The following is a 27748-nucleotide window of genomic DNA, read 5'->3' on the forward strand; positions in this document are numbered from 1 at the left end:
CATTTTTTTTTTTTTTTTTTTTTGAGACGGAGTCTTGCTCTGTCGCCCAGGCTGGAGTGCGGTGGCGCGATCTCGGCTCACTGCAACCTCCGTCTCCCAGGTTCACGCCATTCTGCTGCCTCAGCCTCTTGAGTAGCTGGGACTACAGACGCCTGCCACCATGCCCGCCTAATTTGTTTTTGTATTTTTAGTAGAGATGGGGTTTCACCATGTTAGCCAGGATGGTCTCGCTCTCCTGACTTCGTGATCCGCCTGCCTCGGCCTCCCAAAGTGCTCGGATTATAGGCATGAACCACCGCACCTGGCCAGCATTTTTTTTTGCTACCTAACAGAGTACATATTTGTGTGCTTTTGTCTCTCCCCTCAGTTTCAATACCAGCTTTATGAGGGCAGGGTCTCATTTACTGCTATGTTTACAATGTTTAGAATTTTCCTTAGCATATTGTAGGTACTTAGCTATTTATTAAATGAGTGAATGAGCAAGTATAATTTCTCACATATTTCTCCAAATTCCTGCATGAACTAAAAAATCATTTACCTCTTTTACACTTTGTTTTTACATGTTTTTTCCTGATATTTCTAGTAATAGCATGACAATACAGATTTCTAACTTCAAATTAAAAAAAAATTTTTAATAGAGACATGGTTTTGCCATGTTGCCCAGGCTGATTTCAACCTCCTGGAGTCAAGAGATCCTCCTACCTCAGCCTCCCAAAGTACTGGGGTGACAAGCGTGAGCCTCTGTGTCTGGGGTAGTTATTTTTTTCTTAAAGAAAAAATTAATTTAATTTTTAAAATTTCAATAGTTTTGGGGGGTATAAGTGATTTGGTTACATGGGTAAATTCCTTTTTTTTTTTTTTTTTTTTGAGATCGAGTGTCACTGCAACCGCTGCCTCCCAGGTTCAAGCTATTCTCCTGCCTCAGCCCCCCAAATAGCTGGGACTACTGGTGTGTGCCACCATGCCTGGCTAATTTTGTATTTTTAGTAGAGACGGGGTTTCACCATGCTGGTCAGGCTGGAACTTCTGACCTCAAGTGATCTACCCGCCTGGGCCTCCCAAAGTACTGGGATTACAGGCATGAGCCACCGCGCCTCGTAGGTAAGTTCTTTAGTGGTGATTTCTGAGATTTTAGCGTATCCATCACCCAAGCAGTGTACATTGTACCAATATGTAGTGTTTTAACCCTCACCTCCCTCTCAGCCTTCCCCACACCGAGTCCCCAAAGTCCATTGTATTGCTGTTTTGCATCCTCATAGCTTAGCTCCCACTTATGAGAATATACAATATTTGGTTTTCCATTCCTGAGTTACTTCACTTAGAATAATGACCTCCAGCTGGGTGCGGTGGCTCATGCCTGTAATCCCACCACTTTGGGAGGCCAAGGCAGGTGGATCACGAGGTCAGGAGTTCAAGACCAGCCTGGCAAACATGGTGAAACCCCCATCTCTACTCAAAATACAAAAATTAGCCAAGCGTGGTGGCACATGCCTATAATCCCAGCTACTCGGGAGGCTGAGGCAGGAGAATGGCTTGAACCTGGGAGGTGGAGGTTGTGGTGTATTGCACCACTGCACTCTAGCCTGGGCAACAGAGTGAGACTCTGTCTTAGAAAAAAGAAAAAAGAATAATGGCCTCCAGCTCCATCCAAATTATGGCAAAGGACATTATTTCATTCCTTTTTATGGCTAAGTAGTATTTGATGGTGTCTATATACCACATTTTCTTTATCCACTCATTGGTCAATGGGCACTTAGGTTGGTTCCGTATCTTTGCAATTGTGAACTGTGCTGCTAATAAACATGCTTGTGCAGATATCTTTTTCATATAATGACTTCTTTTCCTTTGGGATTGCTTGATTGAATGGTAGTTCTATTTTTAGTTCTTTAAGGAATCTCAATACTGTTTTCCATAGTGGTTGTACTAATTTACATTCTCACAAGCAGTTTAAATGTTCCCTTTTCACCACATGCATGCCAACATCTATTGTTTTTTGAAAATTATGGCCATTTCTGCAGGAGTGAGGTGGTATCTCATTGTGGTTTTAATTTGCATTTCCGTGATGATTAGTTATGTTCAGCATTTTTTCATCGGTTTGTTGGCTGTTTGTCTGTTTTCTTTTGAGAAATGCCTATTCATGTCCTTTGCTCACTTTTTGATGAGATTATTTGGTTTTTCCTTGCAGATTTGTTTGAGTTCATTGTGGATTCTGGATACTAGTCTTTTGTTGGAGGAAGAGTTTGCAAATATTTTCTCCCACTCTGTGGGTTGTCTGTTTACCCTGCTGATTATTTCTTTTGCTGTGCAGAAGCTTTTCAGTTTAATTAGGTCCCATTTATTTATTTTTGTTTTTGTTGTGTTTGCTTTTGAGGGCTTAGTCATGAATTCTTTGCCTAGGCCAATGTCCAGGAGCTTTTTTCCGATGTTATTTTCTAGAATTTTTATGGTTTCAGGTCTTGGATTTAAGTCTTTGATCCGTCTTGAGGTGATTTTTGTATAAGGTGAGAGATGGGGATCCTGTGGCTATTCAGGTTTCCCAGCACTATTTATTGAATAGGGTGTCCTTTCCCCAATTTATGTTTTTATATGCTTTATCAAAGATTAGTTTGGCCCAGATATTTTAAAGCTCAGAAAATAATTCTATGAAATGTAACTTTAGTTCAATAATGCTGTAGGATATCTAGGCTCATATCCTACATGGGATATTCTAAGAGAACAGTTAATTAAAGAAACTATGTATAAGGGGTGATCTGTTTACTTGCTGTACTGTCATGTTTCACAAGAGGCACTAATAATAATAAAAAAACTAATGATTATATTAATGATTATGTTATCAGTAAATAGAGTGTACTATATGCTAGATCCTTTACATTCATTATTGTTTTACAACAATCCAGAAAGATGAATGTTACCTGGGTATTTAAGAGAGTTGAAGAGGTCGCTAAAATTTTTTCTAATATGCCATAATTTTGCATGAAATTATTACCTTAATTTTATAGGTTTTATTGATGTATAGTATATATTGAGTTATAGCAGATAAGCTTAATTTTTTTTTTTTTTTTTTTGAGACAGTGCTTCACTCTGTCACCCAGCCTGGAGTGCAGTGTGCAATCATGGCTCACTGCAGCTCAACCTCCCAGGCTCAAGTGATCCTCCTGCCTCAGCTTCCCAAGTAGCTGGGACTACAGGCATGTGCCACCAGGCCCAGATAATTTTTGTATCCTTTTTGTAGAGACAGGATTTCACCATGTTGCACAGGCTGTTTTTGAACTCTTGAGCTCAAGTGATCTGCCTGCCTTGGCCTCTCAAAGTGCTATGTTTACAGGTGTGAGCCACTGTACCTGGCCAAGCTTAAATATTTTTAAGGTAATTTCGTGAATTGAGCAATTATTTTTAGGATATCATAGTTCTTATTTTTTTATTTTTTATTTTTTTGAGATGGAGTCTTGCTCTGTTGCCCAGGAGTGCAGTGGTGCATCTCAGCTCACTGCAAGCTCCACCTCCCGGGTTCACGCCATTCTCCTGCCTCAGCCTCCCAAGTAGCTGGGACTACAGGCACCCACCACCACACCCGGCTAATTTTTTTGTATTTTTAGTAGAGATAGGGCTTCACCGTGTTAGCCAGGATGGTCTTGATCTCCTGACCTCATGATCCTCCCCCCTCGGCCTCCCAAAGTGCTGGGCTTACAGGCGTGAGCCACCACTCCTGGCCGTTCTTATTTTATAATAATCATCATAACACACATTTATTGAATATGATATAACATTAATTAACATCAGTCTATTAAGGTGGAGTTTTATGTCAGTATTTGCAGTGAATTTGAAGCAATTAAAGAACATGCATTAAAAGTCCCTGAAACAACAGAAGAGATGATGGATCTGATATCTTATGTAGAAAAAGCCCGGACTGCAGGAATCGAAGAGTTGATTTTAAGGATCCAGGTAAGAAACTTTTAATTTACATATTTTGGTTTGTTTTCATTGTGAAATATGATATTCATAGTGAAGATGTGTAAAATATATAGTTACACAAGTAGTTGTAAATTGAGTGGTTATATTGCCACCACCTAGGTCAAGAAATAGGATATTGTCAGCACCCTAGGACTCTGCATATAACTTTCTGATCGCCAGGCCTCTCCTTCTCCTCTGTCCTCCTCTAGAGATTAGCAGTTGATTTTTACAGTAATCATAGCTTTGAATTTCTTTAGTTTCACCAATTGTGTGTATGTCCTTAAACAATATAGATTAAAAAAAATTTTTTTATAGTTTCTACATTTAATCGTATGCTTATACCTTTTCCAGCACAAGATTATGTACCAATTTACCTATATTTCACTCTTATTCTTTGTTTAAAAAACTTTAAAAAATGTTAAACAACACATATACCAAAATTATATAAAACACAAACTGTACAATTTAGAATGTTCTAAAGTAAACTGCCAGTAATTGCCACATAGGAAAATAAATAGAACCTTGCTGACCCACTAGAAACGCATCATAATCCCTCGTCTTCTGGATGTTAGCAGCATTCTGATTTTTTATTTTTTATTTTTTATTTTTTTGAGATGGAGTCTCACTCTATCGCCCAGGCTGGAGTGCAGTGGCAAGATTTCGGCTCACTGCAACCTCTGCTTCTTGGGTTCAAGTGATTCTCCTGCCTCAGCCTCCCGAGTAGCTGGGACGACAGGCACCCGCCACCATGCCCGGAGAATTTTTGTATTTTTAGTAGAGATTGGGCTTCACCATATTGACCTGGCTGGTCTCGAACTCCTGACTTTATGATCCGCCCACCTCGGCCTCCCAAAGTGCTGGAATTACAGGCATGAGCCACTGCACCTGGCCAATTCTGATTTTTATAGTAATTACTTCCTTGTTCTTTTTTATAGTTGTACAACTTAAACATGTCTTTCTGATCAATATAGTTAATTTCTTCTGATTTTGGTCTTTATATAAAGGGAATCATACTATTTATATTCTTTTGCCTCTCATCAATGTTATGTTACTAATGTCATTGTTCCTTAACTTTAGCTGATTTTCATTGCTGTCTAGTATTCCATTCCATATTGTATCCATTCCACATTGTATACAATAATTTATTTTAAAAATTTCACTGTTCTGGATATTTGGTTATTTCTGCTTCTGGTATTACTGGCAATGCTTCTGGGAACATTTTTATACATGTATCCCAGTGCACACATTCATTCATTTCTTCCAGGTGTTATAGGATATGCTTTTCTTCACCTTTACTAATTAAGGCAAAATTCTTTTCTAAGTAGTTCCAGTTTTAGACTCCTATTAGCAGTGCACAAAATGTCTATTATTTTAACATTCTTACTTGCAGTTGTGAGATGGTTTAAATTTTGCCAGTCTATTGGGTGAAAGTTATGGTATTTTCAATTTGCATTTTCCTAAAAAGAAATGAATTTGAACACTTTTCATATGCTTATTGGCCATTTGGAGTGCCTCTTTTGTGAAATGATAGTACATATATTTTGCTTGTTTATTTTTTGGGTTATGTACCTTTTCCTTATTGATTTGTAGCAGTTAAAGAGTGGCAAAATAAACATAACACAACATTTACCATTTTAACCATTTTTAAGTGTACAGTTCAATGTAGTAATTTTAAATATATTATTAGGTATCTTTTTATCCACTCTGTAATTTAATTTTTTAATGGTGTTTTTGATGAACAGAAGTCTTTAATTTTAATGCAGTTAAATGAAGCAATCTTTTATTTTATAATAAATGGAGGAATTTTTTATTTCCTTCCTTCCTTCCTTCCTTCCTTCCTTCCTTCCTTCCTCTTTCTCTCTCTCTCTTTTCTTCCTTTCTTCCTTTCTTTCTTTCTTTTCTATTGGAGACAAGGTCTTGCCATGTTGCCTTAATTTTAATGCAGTTAAAAGGAGCAATCTTTTATTTTATACCTAGTGCTTTCTGTATTTTGTTTAAGAAATCCTGTGCTACCTTGGTTCAAAGATATTTTTCTTCCACCCTTTTCTAGAAGCTGTTTAGATTTGCTTTTCAGATTTAGGTTTCAATCCTGAAAATTTATTTCTGTAAATAATGTGAGGTCCAATTTAAATATTTTCCCATATAGATGAGCAATTACACATTTACTGAAGAGACCATCCCCACTGTGTCCATATATGTATAGATCTGTTTTGAGGCAGCTTGTTCTGTTCCATTGGCCTTTTTTTGTTTATTTTTTTTTTGACAGAGTCTCACTCTGTCACCAAGCTGGAGTACAATGGTGCAATCCCAGCTCATTGCAACCTTTGCCTCCTGGGTTCAAGAGATTCTCCTGCCTTAGCCTCCCGAGTAGCTGGGACTACAGACACGTGCCACCATGCCCAGCTAGCACCACCACGCCCAGCTAATTTTTGTATTTTTAGTAGAGACGGGGTTTCACTATGTTGGCCAGGATGGTCTCCATCTCTTGACCTCATGATCCGCCCGACTTGGCCTCCCAAAGTGCTGGGATTACAGGCGTGAGCCACCATGCTCTGCCAAAATGTATTTTTATATATTAATTTAATACCCATCATTCAATTTTTCTTTCAACATTTTCTATTTAAAACTTTGAACTTTAGGCCATGCGCAGTGGCTCATGCCTGTAATCCCAGTACTTTGGGAGGCGGAGGTAGGTGGAGCACCTGAGGTCAGAAGTTCGAGACCAGACTGACCAACATGGTGAAACCCCATCTCTACTAAATACAAAAAGTTGGCCGGGCGTGGTGGCACATGCCTGTAATCCCAGCTACTTGGGAGGCTGAGGCAAGGGAATCACTTGAACCTGGGAGGCGGAGGTTGCAGTGAGCCGAGATTGCACCATTGCACTCCAGCCTGGGCAAAAAGAGTGAAACTCCGTCTCTAAAAAAAAAAATTTAACTTTACTATTTTTATATATTTTAAATTTCTCTTCTTAATTTTAATACTTTATCTGAAGATTATTTTGGAATGTCTGCATGTACCATTCATTATATAACTTGCAAATAATGACAGTTTTGTTTTTCATGACCAAATGTTACACATTTGCAAAACTTTGTTTATTTTCTTTGCAACAGTGGACTGTCTGGGACTCTAGTACAATGTTGAATAGCAGTGGATGACAGTTTTCCCATCTTTATCCCAACCTTAAGGGGAAAGCTTTCTTTTTTTTTTTTTTTTTTGAGACGGAGTCTCACTCTGTCGCCCAGGCTGGAGTGCAGTGGCCAGATCTCAGCTCACTGCAAGCTCTGCCTCCCGGGTTCCCGCCATTCTCCTGCCTCAGCCTCCCGAGTAGCTGGAACTACAGGCGCCCGCCACCTCGCCCGGCTAATTTTTTGTATTTTTTAGTAGAGACAGGGTTTCACCCTGTTAGCCAGGATGGTCTCGATCTCCTGACCTCATGATCCGCCCGTCTCAGCCTCCCAAAGTGCTGGGAATATTTCACTATTAAGTATGACATTTGTCGTAGGTTTTATACAGGTACTTTTGCCAGATTAATGAATTCCCTTTTATTGCTGATGTGCTATTAGGTTTTTTGAAAAGAAAAATTAGTATGAGTGAACTTTGAATTTCACTACATGCCTTTTTTGCATGTATTGTGGTGATCATATGCTTTTTCTCTTTAATCTGTTAGTATAATGAATTACATGGATCGTTTTTTATTTTAAAGTTTTATTTCTATGTGCATTGTATATATAAAATATATAGAATGTACAAAATACATATTTAATGTTATTTTCAATACATAATATAAAATATATAGAATGTACAAAATACATATTTAATGTTATTTTCAATACATAATTTTATATCTATATGATATATAATATATAAAATACATACATATAATATAAAATCAAAAACCTTAAATTTGCCTTTGAATCTGTATTTCAGTTCTTAAAAATTAGTGCTACAGTACAGCTTATAGAACAATGAAAGATATAGAGGGTAAAAATATTCAATCTCTCTACTCAGATAAATCTATTGTTTTAAGAGTTTTTTTTCTTTGCAACTCACCTCCTTTTTTTTTTTTTTTTGAGACGGAGTCTCACTCTGTCGCCCAGGCTGGTGTGCAGTGGCACGATCTCGGCCCACTGCAACCTCTGCCTCCTGGGTTCAAGCAATTCTTCTGCCTCAGCCTCCGAGTAGCTGGGACTACAGGCGTGCGTCATCACGCCTGGCTAATTTTTGTATTTTTAGTAGAGATGGAGGTTCACCATGTTGGCCAGGCTGGTCTGTAACTCCTGACCTCAGGTGATCCACCTCCCTCGGCTTCCCAAAGTGCTGGGATTACAGGTGTGAGCCACTGTACCCGGCCTACTCACCTCCAACTCTTTCTGAACGATTACAAACCATAATATTCTGGACTATTGCGTACAGCAATGTGCGAAGTAGGCAAAAATGGTGGTGATGTCACTGAAGATACAAAACAAAAGATACTAAAATCATTGTCATCAAAGATACAAAAATAAAAAAATTTATAAGAATAAAATAATTTAAAATCCTTTAAAATCAAAGTTAAAGGATTGCTGAAGATTTAATTACGTTTTTCAGTCATAAACAAGGGAGGACCAAAAGTTCCTTTATGTTAAATCAACTGCAAGTGAAAACTTTTTAAAAGCCTTGTTTCTAGCATAAAAGTATACAATTATGTGGCATGAAGCAAGATAAATACTGTAGCTATTGAAATACCCGTCTGGTTTGGGTGATATGTAAAATATCAGTTTATAATCTGAGTCAAATTTCAATCTGAAAAATTATTAGAGATTGTTGTTCTCTTTTTCGTAATGACTTAGATTTTCTATATGACATATTATATCCAGAGTTTCTTTCGTAGGAATCTAAACGCCAAATGAGTTACTTTTTAGATGTTTTTCTATTTCCTCAAGAAGACTTAGCTTTAAATGCAACTGTCCTCATGTGGCCTAAGAAAATTAATCCCATCTTTGATGAAAATGATGAGGTAAATATATTTTTCATTTTTTTTTGTATTTTGACATTTCGAGCACATCATTCAGATTTGATTTTCATATCTACTGGCCATCTATCTTTAAAAGTAATTTTTTGTGTCAATATGAGTTTGAGACTGGCCACACTTATGGCCCTCTAGGCTTAAGACAAGCTGTTAGGCTTAACTCACAAGGTCTGGTAAGTAGTGGGGCTGACATTTAGAAAGTCAGAACTATTATATAAATTAATAATAGAAGCACTTAACTGAGAAAATGCTTTCCATTTATTCAATTATTTAACTCATAAAAATCCCATGTGCTCCCATTTCTTCCATTTCATAGATGAGAAATATGAGACTCAGAGAAATTAAATAGTTCAATATCACAGTGATAAGATTTACAATTTTATATCAGACTGAATGTATTTCAGATATTGAAAAAGTCCTAATATAAACCAGTTTATCCTGAATTGGGAGGTAAGATGGTATTGTAATAAAAAGCGTGGCCTTCAATCAGATAAACCAAGATTCTAATCCAGATTTGGATTTTTATGATTTTGTGAACATGAACATGACTTCCGTAGGATTCAATTTCTCTTCTCTGAAATGAGAATAATAATACTAGTAATAATATAGGTAAGGTATTTAATAGTTCTTGATACATGGCACATGCTCAATAGATGGTAATTTTATTATTATCCCATAATCTGTTAAATAAATAAATTAAAATAAATTTTAATTAATGAATACAAGTTGTTAAAGTCACTTTGGAGATTGAGGAATGTTTTTGTGTGTGGTTTATTATTCTTTGCATTTTTATATCAATAATTATAGACATTGTTTTATTTTTGTGCTCATTTTTACTTCTCTGATGGTTTTTATGATTATACACAGTATTTAGATTTCTGACTTGGTAATTCTTTGTTACAGATTAACTAACATGATTAAATTGTCTTTTAAAAAGCTAATTGAGAATGCTAAACATAAAAAAGAAAATGAACTAATGGCCAAGAGAGAGAAACTTATTTTGGAAATAGAAAAGGAATCACGCCGCATGGAAGAGTTTACAGAATTTGCAGAGCTGGAGCGCATGCAACAGGTCTGATAAATATATAAGACAATAGCTATGGCCAGCCCATAGAGTCATACAGGGCATGTTAACATAAATTTAAAAATATAGACAAATGCCAGTTTACTTTTTTATGTTTACTCTATATATTTTTCTATATATTACATAGATACATATATATTTATGTAATATATTTATATATAGTAAAATACATAAATATTTATTTAAACACTTTATATGTAGTCTCAGCCTCCTGAGTAGCTTGGACTAACAGGCGTGTGCCACCATGCCCGGCTAATTTTTTGTATTTTCTTGTAGAGATGGGGTTTTGCCATGTTGCCCAGGCTGGCAAACAAAGACCTGACTCTTAGGCCCAGAACTGGAGCTATGTTGTCTTTCTTGTGACTTAGTTGTCTATTTGTAGAGTAGACATCATCATACCTTTTGCTCTCAGTCATAGTTATGTTGTGAAGTTAATATTTAAAATTGCTGTATAGGCTGGGCACAGTGGCTCACTCCTGTAATCCCCGCACTTTGGGAGGCAGAGGTGGGCAGATCACCTGAGGTCAGGAGTTCGAGACCAGCCTGGCCAACATGGCAAAACCCCGTCTCTACTAAAAATACAAAAATTTGCTAGGCGTGGTGTTCGGCATCTGTAGTCTCAGTTACTCCGTAGGCTGAGGTGGGAGAATCGCTTGAACCAGGGGGGCGGAGGTTGCAGTGAGCCCAGATCATGCCACTGCACTCCAGCCTAAAAATAAAGTTGTTGTATAAATGCAAGGACATATTGTACACAGTATCATATGATTTTATTTTTGTAACATTACTTGAATATTTCTTAAGACAAAAAATTATTTGCTTTCAGTACGTGACAGATGTAAGACAACTACAAAAACGTGTTCAGGAATCTGAAGAAGCAGTGCAGTTTATCAATAAAGAAGAGGAACTTTTCAAGTGGGAATTGACAAAATATCCTGAACTGGATAAATTAAAAGTTAACATTGAGCCCTATCAGAAGTTTTTTAATTTTGTTTTGAAGTGGCAACGATCAGAAAAACGGTAATTGCTGGTAATGTAATAAAAATCAAGCAAATGACAGAAAAGAGTTTGTAAAATATAAATTGATTTTTTTTTTTTTTGGTTAAGTGTTTAAAAGTAGGATTTATGTGTCTGTTGGCTGTATGAATGTCTTCTTTTGAGAAATGTCTGTTCATATCCTTTGCCCACTTTTTGATGGGGTTGTTTGTTTTTTTCTTGTAAATTTGTTGGAGTTCTTTGTAGGTTCTGGATATCATCGCTGGCCATCAGAGAAATGCAAATCAAAACCACAATGAGATACCATCTCACACCAGTTAGAATGGCGATCATTCAAAAGTCAGGAAACAACAGGTGCTGGAGAGGATGTGGAGAAATAGGAACACTTTTACACTGTTGGTGGGACTGTAAACTAGTTCAACCATTATGGAAAACAGTATGGCGATTCCTCAAGGATCTAGAACTAGATGTACCATATGACCCAGCCATCCCATTACTGGGTATATACCCAAAGGATTATATATCATGCTGCTATAAAGACACATGCACACATATGTTTATTGCGGCACTATTCACAATAGCAAAGACTTGGAATCAACTCAAGTGTCCATCAGTGACAGACTGGATTAAGAAAATGTGGCACATATACACCATGGAATACTATGCAGCCATAAAAAAGGATGAGTTTGTGTCCTTTGTAGGGACATGGATGCAGCTGGAAACCATCATTCTTAGCAAACTATCACAAGAACAGAAAACCAAACACCGCATGTTCTCACTCATAGGTGGGAACTGAACAATGAGATCACTTGGACTCGGGAAGGGGAACATCATACACCGGGGCCTAGCATGGGGAGGGGGGAGGGGGGAGGGATTGCATTGGGAGTTATACCTGATGTAAATGACGTGTTGATGGGTGCTGACGAGTTGATGGGTGCAGCTAGGCAACATGGCACAAGTATACATATGTAACAAACCTGCACATTATGCACATGTACCCTAGAACTTAAAGTATAATAATAAAATAAAAAAAAAAAAAAGGAGGATTTACATGTCCATTTGAAAGAGAATCAGGTACCATATAGGAGAAGCATCCAGTGCTGCTAAGGTCCCACTAACCTTACTAATACAATATCTGAGATCCTTTTCTGGTTTATGAGCATAATGATTGGATTTTCATGCTCATGTGTGAGAGGTGTGGCCTCCCTCAAACGTTGTTACAATGTCAGCACATTACCCTTCTGACATGAAAAATGTATATATAATATATGAGTTTTCATTTTGGTTTCTGAGAGTCAATTCCCTTTTTAATGCAATAGATTAATTTCACTAATGTTTACCCCCAAAATTAGAAGTATGGAGTCAAATCCGCATTTTATTTTTATTTTTGTTTTATAATTTCAACTTTTATTTTAGATTCAGAAACATGTGCGGGTTTGTTTCATGGGTATATTGCATGACACTGAGATCTGGGGTAAAAATGATCCTATCTCCCAGGTAGTGAGCATAGCACCTAATAGGTAGTTTTTCAGCCCTTGCTCCCCTCCCTCTCTCCCACCTCTAGTAGTCCCCAGTGTCTGTTGTTCCCATCTCTGTGTCCATGCATACCCAGGGCTTAGCTCCCACTTCAAAGTGAGAAAATGAGGTATTTGGTTTTCTGTTCCTGCATTAATTTGCTTAGGATAATGGCCTTCAGCTGCATCCATGTTGCTGCAAAGGGCATGATTTCATTCTTTTTTAAGGTTGCATTGTATTCCATGGTGTATATGTACCCAATTTTTTTTTTTTTTTTTTTTTTTTTTGAGACGGAGTCTCGCTCTGTCGCCCAGGCTGGAGTGCAGTGGCCGGATCTCTGCTCACTGCAAGCTCCGCCTCCCGGGTTCACGCCATTCTCCTGCCTCAGCCTCCCGAGTAGCTGGGACTACAGGCGCCCGCCACCTCGCCCGGCTAGTTTTTTGTATTTTTTTTTAGTAGAGACGGGGTTTCACCGGGTTAGCCAGGATGGTCTCGATCTCCTGACCTCGTGATCCGCCCGTCTCGGCCTCCCAAAGTGCTGGGATTACAGGCTTGAGCCACCGCGCCCGGCCGTACCCAATTTTTTTTATTCAATCCATTGTTGATGAGCACCTAGGTTGACTCCATGTCTTTGCTATTGCGAATGGTGCTGCGATGAACAGACAAGTACATGTGTCTTTTTGGTAGAATGATTATTTTCTTTTGGGTATATACCCAGTAATGGGATTACTGGGTCAAATGGTAGTTCTGTTTTAAGTTCTTTGAAAAATCTCCAAACTACTCTCCACAGTGGCTGAGCTACTTTACAGTCCCACCAACAGTGCAACAGTGTATAAGCATTCCCATTTCTCCACAGCATCTGTTTTTTGTTTTTTTGTTTTACTTTTTAATAATAGCCATTCTGGCTGATGGGAGATGGTCTCTCATTGTGGTTTGATTTGCATTTCTGTAATGTGAATCTGCATTTTATTTGGGTACTGTTAGTCATCCATTTATAATCTGATACATATTTTAGCACATGCAGCATAGTCAAAATGATTATTTTAGTTCTGTCTTTCTACCATCAGCTCTACTTGGGTGCCTGAGAAAAACTGTTAACAGCTCTTGCCCTCATTTTTCTCTCTTAAAACAAGGGGTCTAGCCTAAAGGATCTCTAAGGCCCCTTCAAACTCCAAAAGTCTGAGTTTAATAATATTTTTTCTTTCAATTCAGGTGGATGGATGGAGGGTTTTTGGACCTCAACGGGGAAAGCATGGAGGCTGATGTGGAAGAGTTTTCCCGAGAAATTTTTAAGACACTAAAGTTTTTCCAAATGAAGCTAAAGAAAGAATTGCAAGAAAAAAGAAAGGCAGCAAGAAAACGGTCTTTGGAAGAAGAGAAAATTGAAGAAGAACCAAAAGAGAATCCTACTCTTACTATGTGCAGTACAGTCATGGAACAGATAAAAGCTTTTAGGGTATAAATGTATATAATAACATTTTAATATTATAGCTATCTTCTCAACTTTTCTGTTGCCTAATATATGAATTATAAAGCCTATCTTCTGGTTTTACATGTTTATTATTTATTATTATTAATAGTTTTTGAGGCAGGTCTTGCTCTGTTGGCCAGGCTGGAGTGAAGTGGTGACTCACTGCCACTGCCACCTCCTGGGCTCAAGTGATCCTCCCACATCAGCCTCCTGAGTAGCTGGTAATACAGCCACCATGCCTGGCTAATTTTTTTGAAGAAACGGGATTTTGCTGTGTTACCCAGGCTGGTCTTGAACTCCTGTGCTCAAGCAATCTGTCCACCTTGGCCTCCCAAAGTGCTGGAATTACAGGCATGAGCCACCACACCTGGCCTATTATTATTACTTTTTAGATAAGGTCTCACTCTGTTGCGCAGGCGGGAGTGCAGTGGCACAGTCATAGCTCCCTGCAGCCTCAGACTCGTAGGCTCAAGAAGAAGACACTATTTCTTCCCATTTTGCTAATGAATTGGGTCTCTGTCACCTGTAATCAAAGGAGTATGGCCAAATGAAGGTACTGAGGAGAAACAATCAGAAAAAATAAGATTTTAAATTCCTCTGCTATGCCTCAGCCTCTTGGTCAAGCTCTGACTCACTCCTACCTCTGTCCTAGGCGTGGGTATTTGTGACAGAGCTGAGTGATGGGTTTTGGGAGGAAGAGGTAAGGGCAAGAGAGGGCACTTTATTCCTCTCATCTTTCAAATTACATCTTTTTGCATCTTTGATGTTTTGGTGTCTCATTCCCACAACTTTAGCTCCTCATCATGAAGCACCGCTATGGAGCGTAGGAAAGGCTGGTTGGGTGGTGAATGGCAGCCATATTTGGAGCAGATCAAGGAGAATATACATATAAAGCCAGATCTGGCAAAACTGGGGGAAAGAGTTCCTCTGGCCCAAGAAAGGCAGCAGAAGATTGCTTAGATCTATTAGGGCAGATTGCATACTTCCTGAAAATAGGAAGAGTACACCATTGTTTATAATTTAGTATAACAAAACTAAACAAACAGAATAAATAGCCTACCATTAATTAAGCATAATCCAAACTTTGAAGTGAGGTTATAACTATTTTTTCTAGATGAATACATTAAAAAATTTTAGCATTTGCAAAATGCTTAGATGAAGGCTTTTGAGTCCAGATAAATTGTTGACCTATGGATTCTGAATCTTAAGAATTACTCAAGGCCAGGCACGGTGGCTCATGCCTGTAATTCCAGCACTTTGGGAGGCTGAGGTGGGCAGATCACCTGAGGTCAGGAGTTAGAGACCAGCCTGGCCAATATGGTGAAAACTCATCTCTACTAAAATTACAAAAGTTAGTTGAGCATGGTGGTACATACTTATAATCCCAGTTACTCGGGAGGCTGAGGGAGGAGAATCGTTTGAACCCAGGAGGCGGAGGTTGCAGTGAGCTGAGATCATGCCTCTGCATGCCCAGTCTGGGCAACAGAGCAAGACTCCGAAATTACTCAAGAAAGGCTTGATAGAGCTATTCTCATCATCAAGTGCTAATGAAGAGAAATAGAAAGGTTTGGAAGCAGGCTGGGTGTAGTGGATGACACCTGTAACCTGTAATCCCAGTGCTTTGGGAGGCCAAGGTAAGAGGATGATTTGAGGCCAGAAGTTCAAGACCAGCCTGGCTAATATAGTGAGACCCTACCTCTACAAAAAATAAAAAATTAGCCAGGCATGGTAAAAAAGAATTCAGCTGCACCTGAAGACCCAGCTACTTGGGAGGCTGAGGTGCAAGTTTGAGGTTGCAGTGAGCTATGATTATACCGCCACACTCCTGGGCACAACAGAGTGAGACCCTGTCTCAAAAAAAAAAAAGGGCATAAATTTACTGGGGCAGACCACTTAGTCTACACTAAGTACAGCAACACAGGGTAACAGTTTATTGGGAAGGATTTGGAACCACATTGCTTAGTTATAACACAGTTCTCCACTTGGCAGTGGCATACCTTGAGCAAGATATTTAGCCACTTGTGCCTTGGTTCTCTCATTTATAAAGAGAGAATAAGAACAGTTTTTTTGACAGTCAGTAATACATCCTTAAATTTCCACTGTCAACATGCCCAGAGTGCAAACTCTGTGCTTGGATGCAAGCACTGTTCCTGTCTATGTCTAGTCATCTCAGAGATTCCATGACTGCCTGATTTTTTTTTTAACTTAAAAATTATTTTCAATGTTGAATATACTTGCATGGTCTAAAAAATATAGAAAGATATATCTGAAAAGTCTCCTCATGTTTCTCACCTGTATAACTCAAGTGATCAATGTTATTACCTTCTTGTGTATAGTTCCAGAGTTTTATTACATATATAACAATGCAAATATGTATTCTTATCCTTCTATCTTTTTAGATAAACTGTAGCATACAATGTATATGATTTTATTTATTTATTTATTTTTAATTTTTTTAAGTTCTAGGGCACATGTGCACAACGTGCAGGTTTGTTACATATGTATACATGTGCCATGTTGGTGTGCTGCACCCATTAACTTGTCATTTACATTAGGTATATCACCTAATGCTATCCATCCACCCTCCCCCCACCCCATGACAGGCCCCAGTGTGTGATATTCCCCTTCCTGTGTCCAAGTGTTCTCATTGTTCAATTCCCACCTATGAGCGAGAACATGCGGTGTTTGGTTTTCTGTTCTTGTGATAGTTTGCTGAGAATGATGGTTTCCAGTTGCGTCCATGTCCCTACAAAAGACATTAACTCATCCTTTTTTATGGCTGCATAGTATTTCATGGTGTATATGTGTCACATTTTCTTAATCCAGTCTATCACTGATGGACATTTGGGTTGGTTCCAAGTCTTTGCTATTGTGAATAGTGCTGAAATAAACATATGTGTGCATGTGTCTTTATAGCAGCATAATATATAATCCTTTGGGTATATATCCAGTAATGGGATGGCTGGGTCAAATGGTATTTCTAGTTCTAGATCCTTGAGGAATCCCCACACTGTCTTCCACAATGGTTGAACAAGTTTACAGTCCCACCAACAGTGTAAAAGTGTTCCTATTTCTCCACATCCTCTCCAATACCTGTTGTTTCCTGACTTTTTAGTGATCGCCATTCTAACTGGTGTGAGATGGTATCTCACTATGGTTTTGATTTGCATTTCTCTGATGACAAGTGATGATGAGCATTTTTTCATTGTCTGTTGGCTGCATAAATGTCTTCTTTTGTAAACTGTCTGTTCATATCCTTTGCCCACTTTTTGATGGGGTTGTTTGTTTTTTTCTCATAAATTCGTTTGAGTTCTTTGTAGGTTCTGGATATTAGCCCTTTGTCAGATGAGTAGATTGCAAAAATTTTCTCCCATTCTGTAGGTTGCCTGTTCACTCTGATGGTAGTTTCTTTTGCTGTGCAGAAGCTCTTTAGTTTAATTAGATCCCATTTTTCAATTTTGGCTTTTGTTGCCGTTGCTTTTGGTGTTTTAGACATGAAGTCCTTGCCCATGCCTATGTCCTGAATGTTATTGCCTAGGTTTTCTTCTAGGGTTTTTATGGTTTTAGGTCTAACATTTAAGTCTCTAATCCATCTTGAATTAATTTTCGTATAAGGTGTAAGGAAGGGATCCAGTTTCAGCTTTCTACATATGGCTCGCCAGTTTTCCCAGCACTGTTTATTAAATAGGGAATCATTTCCCCATTTCTTGTTTCTTCAGGTTTGTCAAAGATCAGATGGTTGTAGATGTGTGGTATCATTTCTGAGGGCTCTGTTCTGTGCCATTGGTCTGTATCTCTGTTTTGGTACCAGTATCATGCTGTTTTGGTTACTGTAGCCTTGTAGTATAGTTTGAAGTCAGGTAGCATGATGCCTCCAGCTTTGTTCTTTTGGCTTGGGATTGTCTTGGCAACGCAGGCTCTTTTTTGGTTCCATATGAACTTTAAAGTAGTTTTTTCCAATTCTGTGAAGAAAGTCATTGGTAGCTTAATGGGGATGGCATTGAATCTACAAATCACCTTGGGCAGTATGGCCATTTTCACGATATTGATTCTTCCTATCCATGAGCATGGAATGTTCTTCCATTTGTTTGTGTCCTCTTTTATTTCATTGAGCAGTGGTTTGTAGTTCTCCTTGAAGAGGTCCTTCACATCCCTTGCAAGTTGAATTCCTAGGTATTTTGTTCTATTTGAAGCAATTGTGAATGGGAGTTCACTCATGATTTGGTTTTCTGCTTGTTTGTTATTGGTGTATAAGAATGCTTGTAATTTTTGCACATTGACTTTGTATCCTGAGACTTTGCTGATGTTGCTTATCAGCTTAAGGAGATTTTGGGCTGAGATGATGGGGTTTTCTAAATATACAATCATGTCATCTGTAAACAGGGACAATTTGACTTCCTCTTTTCCTAATTGAATACCCTTTATTTCTTTCTCCTGCCTGATTGCCCTGGCCAGAACTTCCAACGCTATGTTGAATAGGAGTGGTGAGAGAGGGCATCCCTGTCTTGAGCCAGTTTTCAAAGGGAATGCTTCCAGTTTTTGCCCATTCAGTATGATATTGGCTGTGGGTTTGTCATAAATAGCTCTTACTATTTTAAGATATGTTCCATCAACACCAAATTTATTGAGAGTTTTTAGCATGAAGGGCTGTTGAATTTTGTCAAGGCCTTTTCTGCATCTATGGAAATAATCATGTGGTTTTTGTCTTTGGTTCTGTTCATATGCTGGATTACGTCTATTGATTTGCGTATGTTGAACCAGCCTTGCATCCCAGGGATGAAGCGCACTTGATCATGATGGATAAGCTTTTTGATGTGCTGCTGGATTTGGTTTGCCAGTATTTTATTGAGGATTTTTGCATCGATGTTCATCAGGGATATTGGTCTAAAATTCTCTTTTTTTGTTGTGTCTCTGCCAGGCTTTGGTATCAGGATGATGTTGGCCTCATAAAATGAGTTAGGGAGGATTCCCTCTTTTTCTATTGATTGGAATAGTTTCAGAAGGAATGGTACCAGCTCTTCCTTGTACCTCTGGTAGAATTCGGCTGTGAATCCATCTGGTCCTGGAATTTTTTTTGTTGATAGGCTATTAATTATTGCCTCAATTTCAGAGTCTGTTATTGGCCTATTCAGGGATTCAACTTCTTCCTGGTTTAGTCTTGGGAGGGTGTATGTGTCTAGGAATTTATCCATTTCTTCTAGGTGTTCTAGTTTATTTGCGTAGAGGTGTTTGCAGTATTTTCTGATGGTAGTTTGTATTTCTGTGGGGTCGGTGGTGATATTCCCTTTATCATTTTTTATTGCATCTTTTGATTCTTCTCTCTTTTCTTCTTTATTAGTCTTGCTAGCAGTCTATCAATTTTGTTGATCTTTGCAAAAAACAAGCTCCTGGATTCATTGATTTTTTGTAGGGTTTTTTTGTGGCTCTATCACCTTCAGTTCTGCTCTGATCTTAGTTATTTCTTGCCTTCTGCTACCTTTTGAATGTGTTTGCTCTTGCTTCTCTAGTTCTTTTAATTGTGATGTTAGGGTGTCAATTTTAGATCTTTCCTGCTTTCTCTTGTGGGCATTTAGTGCTATAAATTTCCCTCTAAACACTGCTTTAAATGTGTCCCAGAGATTCTGGCATGTTGTATCTTTGTTCTCATTGGTTTCAAAGAACATCTTTATTTCTGCCTTCATTTCGTTATGTACCCAGTAGTCATTCAGGAGCAGGTTGTTCAGTTTCCATGTAGTCGAGCAGTTTTGAGTGAGTTTCTTAATTCTGAGTTCTAGTTTTATTGCACTGAGGTCTGAGAGACAGTTTGTTATAATTTCTGTTCTTTTACATTTGCTGAGGAGTGCCTTACCTCCAACTGTGTGGTCAATTTTGGAATAAGTGTGACATGGTGCTGAGAAGAATGTATATTCTGTTGATTTGGGGTGGAGAGTTGTGTAGATGTCTATTAGGTCTGCTTGGTGCAGAGCTGAGTTCAATTCCTGGATATCCTTTTTACCTTTCTGTCTCGTTGATCTGTCTAACGTTGACAGTGGGGTGTTAAAGTCTCCCCTTATTATTGTGTGTGAGTCTAAGTCTCTTTGTAAGTTTCTAAGGACTTGCTTTATGAATCCGGGTGCGCCTGTATTGGGTGCCTATATATTTAGGATAGTTAGTTAGCTCTTCTTGTTTAATTGATCCCTTTACCGTTATGTAATGGCCTTCTTTGTCTCTTTTGATCTTTGTTGGTTTAAAGTCTGTTTTATCAGAGACTAGGATTGCAACTCTTGCCTTTTGTTTTGTTTTGTTTTCCATTTGCTTGGTAGATCTTCCTCCATCCCTTTATTTTGAGCCTGTGTGTGTCTCTGCACGTAAGATGGGCCTCCTGAATATAGCACACTGATGGATCTTGACTCTATCCAATTTGCCAGTCTGTGTCTTTTAATTGGAGCATTTAGCCCATTTATGTTTAAGGTTAATATTGTTATATGTGAATTTGATCCTGTCATTATGATATTAGCTGGTTATTTTGCTCGTTAGTTGTTGCAGTTTCTTCCTAGCATTGATGGTCTTTACATTTTGGCATGTTTTTGCAGTGGCTGGTACCAGTTGTTCCTTTCCATGTTTAGTGCTTCCTTCAGGAGCTCTTGTATGGCAGGCCTGGTAGTGACAAAATCTCTCAGCATTTGCTTGTCTGTAAAGGATTTTATTTCTCCCTCACTTATGAAACTTAGTTTGGCTAGATATGAAGTTTTGGGTTGAAAATTCTTTTCTTTAAGAATGTTGAATGTTGGCCCCCACTCTCTTCTGGCTTGTAGAGTCTCTGCCAAGAGATCTGCTGTTAGTCTGATGGGCTTTCCTTTGTGGGTAACCCGACCTTTCTCTCTGGCTGCCTTTAACATTTTTTCCTTCATTTCAACTTTGGTGAATCTGACAATTATGTATCTTGGAGTTGCTCCTCTTGAGGTGCGTCTTTGTGGTGTTCTCTGTATTTCCTGAATTTGAATGTTGGCCAGCCTTGCTAGGTTGGGGAAGTTCTCATGGATAATATCCTGAATAGTGTTTTCCAACTTGGTTCCATTCTCCCTGTCACTTTCAGGTACACCAGTCAGACGTAGATTTGGTCTTTTCACATAGTCACATATTTCTTGGAGGCTTTGTTCATTTCATTTTACTCTTTTTTCTCTAAACTTCTCTTCTTGCTTCATTTCATTCATTTGATCTTCAATTACTGATACCCTTTCTTCCAGTTGATCGAATCGGTTACTGAATCTTGTGCATTTATCACGTAGTTCTCGTGTCATGGTTTTCAGCTCTACCAGGTCATTTAAGGACTTCTCTACATTGGTTATTCTAGTTAACCATTTGTCTAATCTTTTTTCAAGGTTTTTAGCTTCTTTGAGATGGGTTCAAACTTCCTCCTTTAGCTCAGAGAAGTTTCATCATCTGAAGCCTTCTTCTCTCAACTTGTCGAAGTCATTCTCCATCCAGCTTTGTTCCATTGCTGGTAAGGAGCTGCATTCCTTTGAAGGGGGAGAGGCACTCCAAATTTTAGAATTTTCAGCTTTTCTGTTCTGTTTTTCCCCATCTTTGTGGTTTTATCTACCTTTGGTCTTTGATGATGGTGACATACAGATGGGGTTTTGGTGTGGATGTCCTTTCTGTTTGTTAGTTTTCCTTCTAACGGTCAGGACCCTCAGCTGCAGGTCTGTTGGAGTTTGCTGGAGGTCCACTCCAGACCCTGTTTGCCTGGGTATCAGCAGCAGAGGCTTCAGAAGAGTGAATATTGTTGAACAGCAAATGCTGCTGCCTGATCGTTCCTCTGGAAGCTTTGTCTCAGAGGGGTACCTGGCCGTGTGAGGTGTCAGTCTGCCCCTACTGGGGGATGCCTCCCAGTTAGGCTACTCGGGGCTCAGGGACCCACTTGAGGAGGCAGTCTGACCGTTATCAGATCTCAAACTCCGTGCTGGGAGAACCACTACTCTCTTCAAAGCTGTCAGACAGGGACATTTAAATCTGCAGAGGTTTCTGCTGCCTTTTGTTTGGCTATGCCCTGACCCCAGAGGTGGAGTCTACAGAGGCAGGCAGGCCTCCTTGAGCTGCAGTGGGCTCCACCCAGTTCGAGCTTCCTGGCCACTTTGTTTACCTACTCAAGCCTCAGCAATGGTGGGTGCCCCTCCCCCAGCCTCGCTGCCACCTTGCAGTTAGATCTCAGACTGCTGTGCTAGCAATGAGGGAGGCCCTATGGGCGTGGGAACCTCTGAGCCAGGCGTATATAATCTCCTGGTGTGCCGTTTGCTAAGACCCTTGGAAAAGTGCAGTATTTGGATGGGAGTGACCCGATTTTCCAGGTGCTGTGTGTCACGGTTTCCCTTGGCTAGGAAAGGGAATTCCCTTACCCCTTGCACTTCCTGGGTGAGGCAATGCCTTGCCCTGCTTCAACTCTCGCTTGGTGGGCTGCACCCACTGTCCTGCACCCACTGTCTGATATGATACGCCGCAGTGAGATGAACCCAGTAACTTAGTTGGAAATGCAGAAATCACCCATCTTCTGTGTCGCTCACACTGGGAGCTATTGGCCATCTTGGAACTGCTTCCGCTATTTTCTTTCCTTGTTTTGCTTAATTTATCTTGGAGATCTTTTCTTGTTATATATAGGGAGCTTCTTCATTTTTTTCACACCTATATAATGTATGACTAATGTGTGTATGTGTGTGTACATTGCATGTGTTTGAAGGTGGGACTGCAGGGTAAACTGTGGAAGAGTAAATGCCAAGTTAAAATCAACAGTTTAATTACCCTCCATACAGGTTATACCAATATATACTCTCACCAACCTTCATAACAAAATATCATCAAACTTTAGGTTTTTGCTACTCTACTAGGAGAATTTTCGTTTCTCTTATTGCAAGTAAAATTTTAAGCATATTTTCATTTATTTCATATATTTAAGAGTGTTTTATATTTCTTTTCCTGTAAACTGTTTTAACATACCTCTGCCTATTTTTCTGTTGAATTATTGACCTTTTTCTTACTGATTTCTTTTCCTGTGTATATAGATTAGGCTTTGTCTGTGATGTGAATATTTATTATTTGCTTTTTAACCTTGCTTATGATAGCTTTTGCCTGGCAGAAGCCTTTTATTTTCATGTAATTATTTTTATTCTTTTCCTTTATGGCTGTTGGGTTCTGAACTGTAGTTTAAAATGCCTTCCCCATGCCAAAATATTTTTTTCTAATACTCTTATAGTTTGTTATTTGTTCATATTTTATTTAGGATATTTGAGGTTATGTTCAGGAAGGATCTTGGTCTTGGTTTTCTTGTCATGTCTTTGTCAGATTTTGGTATCAGGGTTGTGTTGGCCTTATAAAACAAATTGGGAAGTTTTATTTTCTCTATTTTCTGAAAGAGTTTTTTATAAATTGGTATTATTTCTTTCTTATTTTAGAGAAACATTCACTCGTGAAACCATTTAGCCTGACATTTTGTTTGTAGGAAAGGTTTTGAAAACAGACTCTCTCTATATATATTTCTCAAGTACTAATTTATTTCTTCTTCATATTCCATGAGGACCACAGGTTAGCTGAGTCTCTGCTTCCAGTTGCAGTCCTATTCTGCTCCTGAGTTTTCTAAGTTCCAGGACACAGGCTGTGCCCTGAGCTAATGTGGGCCAATCTCACGTTATAGAGAAAGGGCAAGGGCTGAGCTAAACCATGTACCTAAGTTTAGATCTTCTACTCAGCTGTGAGTGAAATACTTCATATCCACCCACATTACATTGGCTGAAGCAAGTCCTGTGCCAATTCCCCCTCTAGAGGAAGGAAAAGATAATTTCTTTAATAGATATAGGGGCTATTCAGATTTTGTGTTTTAATTTTGGTAGATTGTATTTTTTAAGGAATTTGTCCATTTCTTCTAAGTCATTGATTTTGTCGCCATAAAGTTGCTAATAACATTCATTATCTTTTAAATGTCTGTAGATTCTATAGTGCTAACTCCTTTTTAATTCTCAATATTGATTATTTTAATTTTCTCTCCTTTTTGTTAATCAGTCTGGTTAGGAATTTAGTTGTTTATTGTTGGTCAGAGAGCTCATGTATCACTGTCTTGTCAGAGTCATTTACTGGTTCTTTGCTTCTTCTGTTTGTGGAGATCATGGTTCCCTCTCTGCTCTTGTTTTTGCTGGTTGTACATCTGTGTCTTTGCATTGAAGTATTATTTATTCCAGTGTTTCTTCTCTAGCTTGTTTTGGTTTATATTGGATATATTTGCTTCGAGTTTCTGTACTGCTAGGTCACTGCTTCCTTTTCAGCTCCAAGTGGCACCTTAAGCCCAGGTTTGGCTTGGCTCTAGTACCTGATGGGAGCGTTGCCCTTAGTGAATGGGGACAGTCCCACAGGTTATATTCTGGCAATGTGGGAAGCTGGCTAGGAGTTTGTGCCCAGGGGACCTGTGGGACAAACCTCCTACAGTGTGGTGCTACAGAATAGCCACTCTGATTTGGCATCTCCTGTGGCTTACAGAGTAACGTTTCCAGGGCTGGGGATGGTAGTCCTACCTCCTCCCTTTGTCTCTGCTTGTCCTCAGGAATTATTTATCCTTTCAGGCACTGGGGATGCTTCCTGTGGGTTAAGGCAGGACAGATCTCCTGCTAGGGAATCCAGGGTGGTGGGGTAGCTGGTTGTCCACTTTGACCTTGTTCTTATCAGGGTAGAAACAGTGAGTTGGGGGGAAATTTTCTGCCCTCTTGGTACCTGACAGAATAGAGGGAGGGGCATTGCAGATGTGGAAGTCTGATTCTCTTACTGTCTGCTCGTCTGCTTAGAGTTTTTTCACTTTTGTGTGGTCCAGCTACTCAGGAGGCTACTCAGGAGGCTGTAGTCCCAGTTATTTGGGAGGATGAGGCAGGAGAATCTCTTGAATCTAGAAGGTGGAGGTTGCAATGAGCCGAGATCGCATCACTGCACTCCAGCTTGGGCGACGGAGCAAGACTCTGTCTAAATAAATAAAGAGTATGTTCTTTCTGCTTTTTAGATGTTTAAACTTCATTTATTTAAAAAATATTTACTGAGTGCCTGTTATATTATGTTCTGACAAATTCTAGGGAATATGTGATGAAAAGCAAAAACATGATGGTGATAACCAATGGAAGGTTAAAACAAAGTCCTTAACTAAGCAAAACAAAAAGTGTGCTAGTTTATGGTCCTCCAATTTAAAAAACTTACCATATTAAGTTATTACTTATACAAAGTTAAAACATGACTCATATAAATATAAAATAGGGAGCCAGGCATGGTGATTCATACCTGTAATCCCAGCACTTTGGGAGGCCAAGGCAGGGGTCACTCAGCAGAGATAAAACATTGTTACATTTTGGGATTTTGGCACAGATATTTTCCCCATTCATGCTATGTGTGTGTGTTTATAACTATATATTATATATTTCTGCAAATAGTATAATGAATTTGAATTTCTGAAATAATACCTTTTTTTTTTTTTTTTCCTTAATAGAGACAAGGCCTCACTCTGTCGCCCACGCTGGAGTGCAGTTTGCAGTCTTAGCTCACTGTAACCTCAAATTCCTGGGCTCAAGCAATCCTCCCACCCCAACCTCCCAAAGTGCTGGGATTACAGGCATGAACCATTGCATCTGGCCCTTCATTCTTCTTTTTTACTCTTATAATTTTCCTGGCTATTTTTACATGCTTATTTTTGCAGGTGAACTTTAGGTTCATTTTCTTAGTATCTCTCTCCTTCCAAATCTAATTGATGTTTTGATTGTACTGATAGAAATGTATTAAATAAACTGAAGAAATGTGATCCTTATACCATCAAGGCTTCATCTATGGAATCTATGTGTGTGGAAGTCAAATGAGTGACTCATTTTGTTTATATTTTTGCCATTAGGAATATATTCCTACTGTCTCCATTCTGTGCAATCCAGGAATGAGAGCTCATCATTGGAAACAGATGTCAGAAATTGTAGGCTATGACTTGACTCCAGACTCTGGAACTACACTGAGAAAAGTTTTAAAATTAAACCTTACCCCATACTTGGAACAATTTGAAGTGATAAGTGCAGGTGCAAGCAAGGTAAACAAAGATCAACTGAAATACTTTATGTGATGACTTTGTTAATCAAGTAATCATAGTTTTTTGGGGGGTTGAATGTGTACAGTACTGGATAGCAACGGGAGGTGGTGGGGGAGAGTAATAGAATACCACTCTCCGGCCGGGCGTGGTAGCTCACGCCTGTAATCCCAGCACTTTGGGAGGCCGAGGTGGGCAGATCACCTGAAGTCAGGAGTTCAAAATGAGCCTGGCCAACACAGCAAAACTCTGTCTCTAATAAAAATACAGAAATTAGCTGGGCATGGTGGTGGGTGCCTGTAATCCCAGCTACTCGGGAAGCTGAGGCAGGAGAATTATTTGAACCCAGGAGGTGGAGGTTGCAGTGAGTTGAGATTATGCCACTGCACTCCAGCCTGGGTGACGAGCAAAACTCTGTCTCAAAAACAAAACACTCTTTCCCCCGCCACAAAGTGTGTGCTTACTTGTCCTGAATCCAGATGAGAAATGACTCCTTTGACCTCCTCTTAGTTCTGCCACATTCTGATGTTGTTGGATGATGTGCTAGTGTTGGTACATAATTTTTTCATTAAGAGTACTGTTGTATGTGTGGCATGTGATATGTGTGCGTTCTAGCAGGGTAAGTATGGCCCTAAAGAATGGGTTCTTGAAGTACACAGAAAACATCTTCAGACTATGGACTGCCTGTAGAAAGGCCACTTCAGAGAAAGTCCTACAGGTATTTTATTCTCTTGTCCATTTTTAATATTGACAGCAGTAGTTTTCATAGCAAGTGAATTTTTTAAAACTATGTAATCGTTCTTCTTAGGAATTTTTAAATTGTCGAAAAACCTTCTAACTTAAAAAGTTATACTGTAGTCACAGATTATCTTAAGGAAATGATAATGTAATACATCAAATGCTTACTGAATTCACTAGGGAAAGTCAATATAGTAAATAAGATCCTTTCTTCACCCTCCCATTCTTTCTTCATTCCTTCCTTTTAGGAATTTTCATTAGAGAAAGCCATGAATACAATGATAGGAACTTGGGATGATATTGCTTTTCATATAAGTCTATATCGTGACACTGGAGTTTGTATTCTTTCTTCAGTGGATGATATTCAGGCCATCCTTGATGATCAAATTATAAAAACTCAGACAATGAGAGGCTCACCTTTCATCAAACCATTTGAACATGAGATCAAGGTATGTTAAATATGATAATCAGCTCTTGGTCATTTATACAGATTGCAATCCTGTTACATATATGCTCTCATGGTAATAAGTAGCCGATTGAATGGCTTTTTAAGTGTTTATTCAAATCATAGACCTATAATCTTGATATTTTATTTCATAAAATACAAAATGATATTCAAAATTTAATATAGAAATATATACATCTGAGACATAAATGATTTTTAAAAGAAAAATGTCTTATTAAAATCTTCTCCAATGGCAGTGATAGACTCGAGAGGAAAACAGGTGGTATTACTTATTCTAACTTAAGAAAACCCAAACCTTGTTTTATGCTGCATTCTTGAAACTTGTAGTAACCATGCTTTAATTATAGTTGTAAACAGCTAGCATGAGGATCTTTTAGAGTATTTAATGAATTATTGTTCCCTTGAGAAAAACGAATGGTATTTGAGGCTCCAAGATTATTTCATATCTTATT

General features: G+C 38.7%; 1 protein-coding gene and 1 non-coding gene across 13 annotated transcripts in view; both read left to right on the plus strand.

Moving 5' to 3' along the window:
- Positions 1-27748, plus strand: part of DNAH12 (dynein axonemal heavy chain 12) — a 247789-nt gene that overhangs the window by 68928 nt on the left and 151113 nt on the right. For 11 of the 12 annotated variants that reach the window (XR_012090615.1, XR_012090616.1, XM_073010001.1 and 8 more), the window contains 7 exons: positions 3807-3942; positions 8825-8950; positions 9900-10034; positions 10870-11063; positions 13767-14010; positions 25910-26095; positions 27079-27279. Coding sequence is in view for 10 of the 12 variants with exons in the window: in XM_073010001.1 (XP_072866102.1) it covers positions 3807-3942; positions 8825-8950; positions 9900-10034; positions 10870-11063; positions 13767-14010; positions 25910-26095; positions 27079-27279 (1222 nt within the window). In the remaining 2 variants the exon portion in view is untranslated. Of the gene's footprint in view, positions 1-27; positions 1102-3806; positions 3943-8824; positions 8951-9899; positions 10035-10869; positions 11064-13766; positions 14011-25909; positions 26096-27078; positions 27280-27748 lie in introns of those variants that run through there. The other variant, XM_073010008.1, reaches the window with a different exon arrangement.
- LOC119626083 (small nucleolar RNA U13) lies at positions 12180-12286 on the plus strand. Its single transcript, XR_005242273.1, has one exon. It is a non-coding gene; the product is annotated as a small nucleolar RNA U13 (small nucleolar RNA).

This window comes from Chlorocebus sabaeus, chromosome 22 (assembly GCF_047675955.1).
Source record: "Chlorocebus sabaeus isolate Y175 chromosome 22, mChlSab1.0.hap1, whole genome shotgun sequence".
Taxonomy (NCBI): Eukaryota; Metazoa; Chordata; class Mammalia; order Primates; family Cercopithecidae; genus Chlorocebus; species Chlorocebus sabaeus.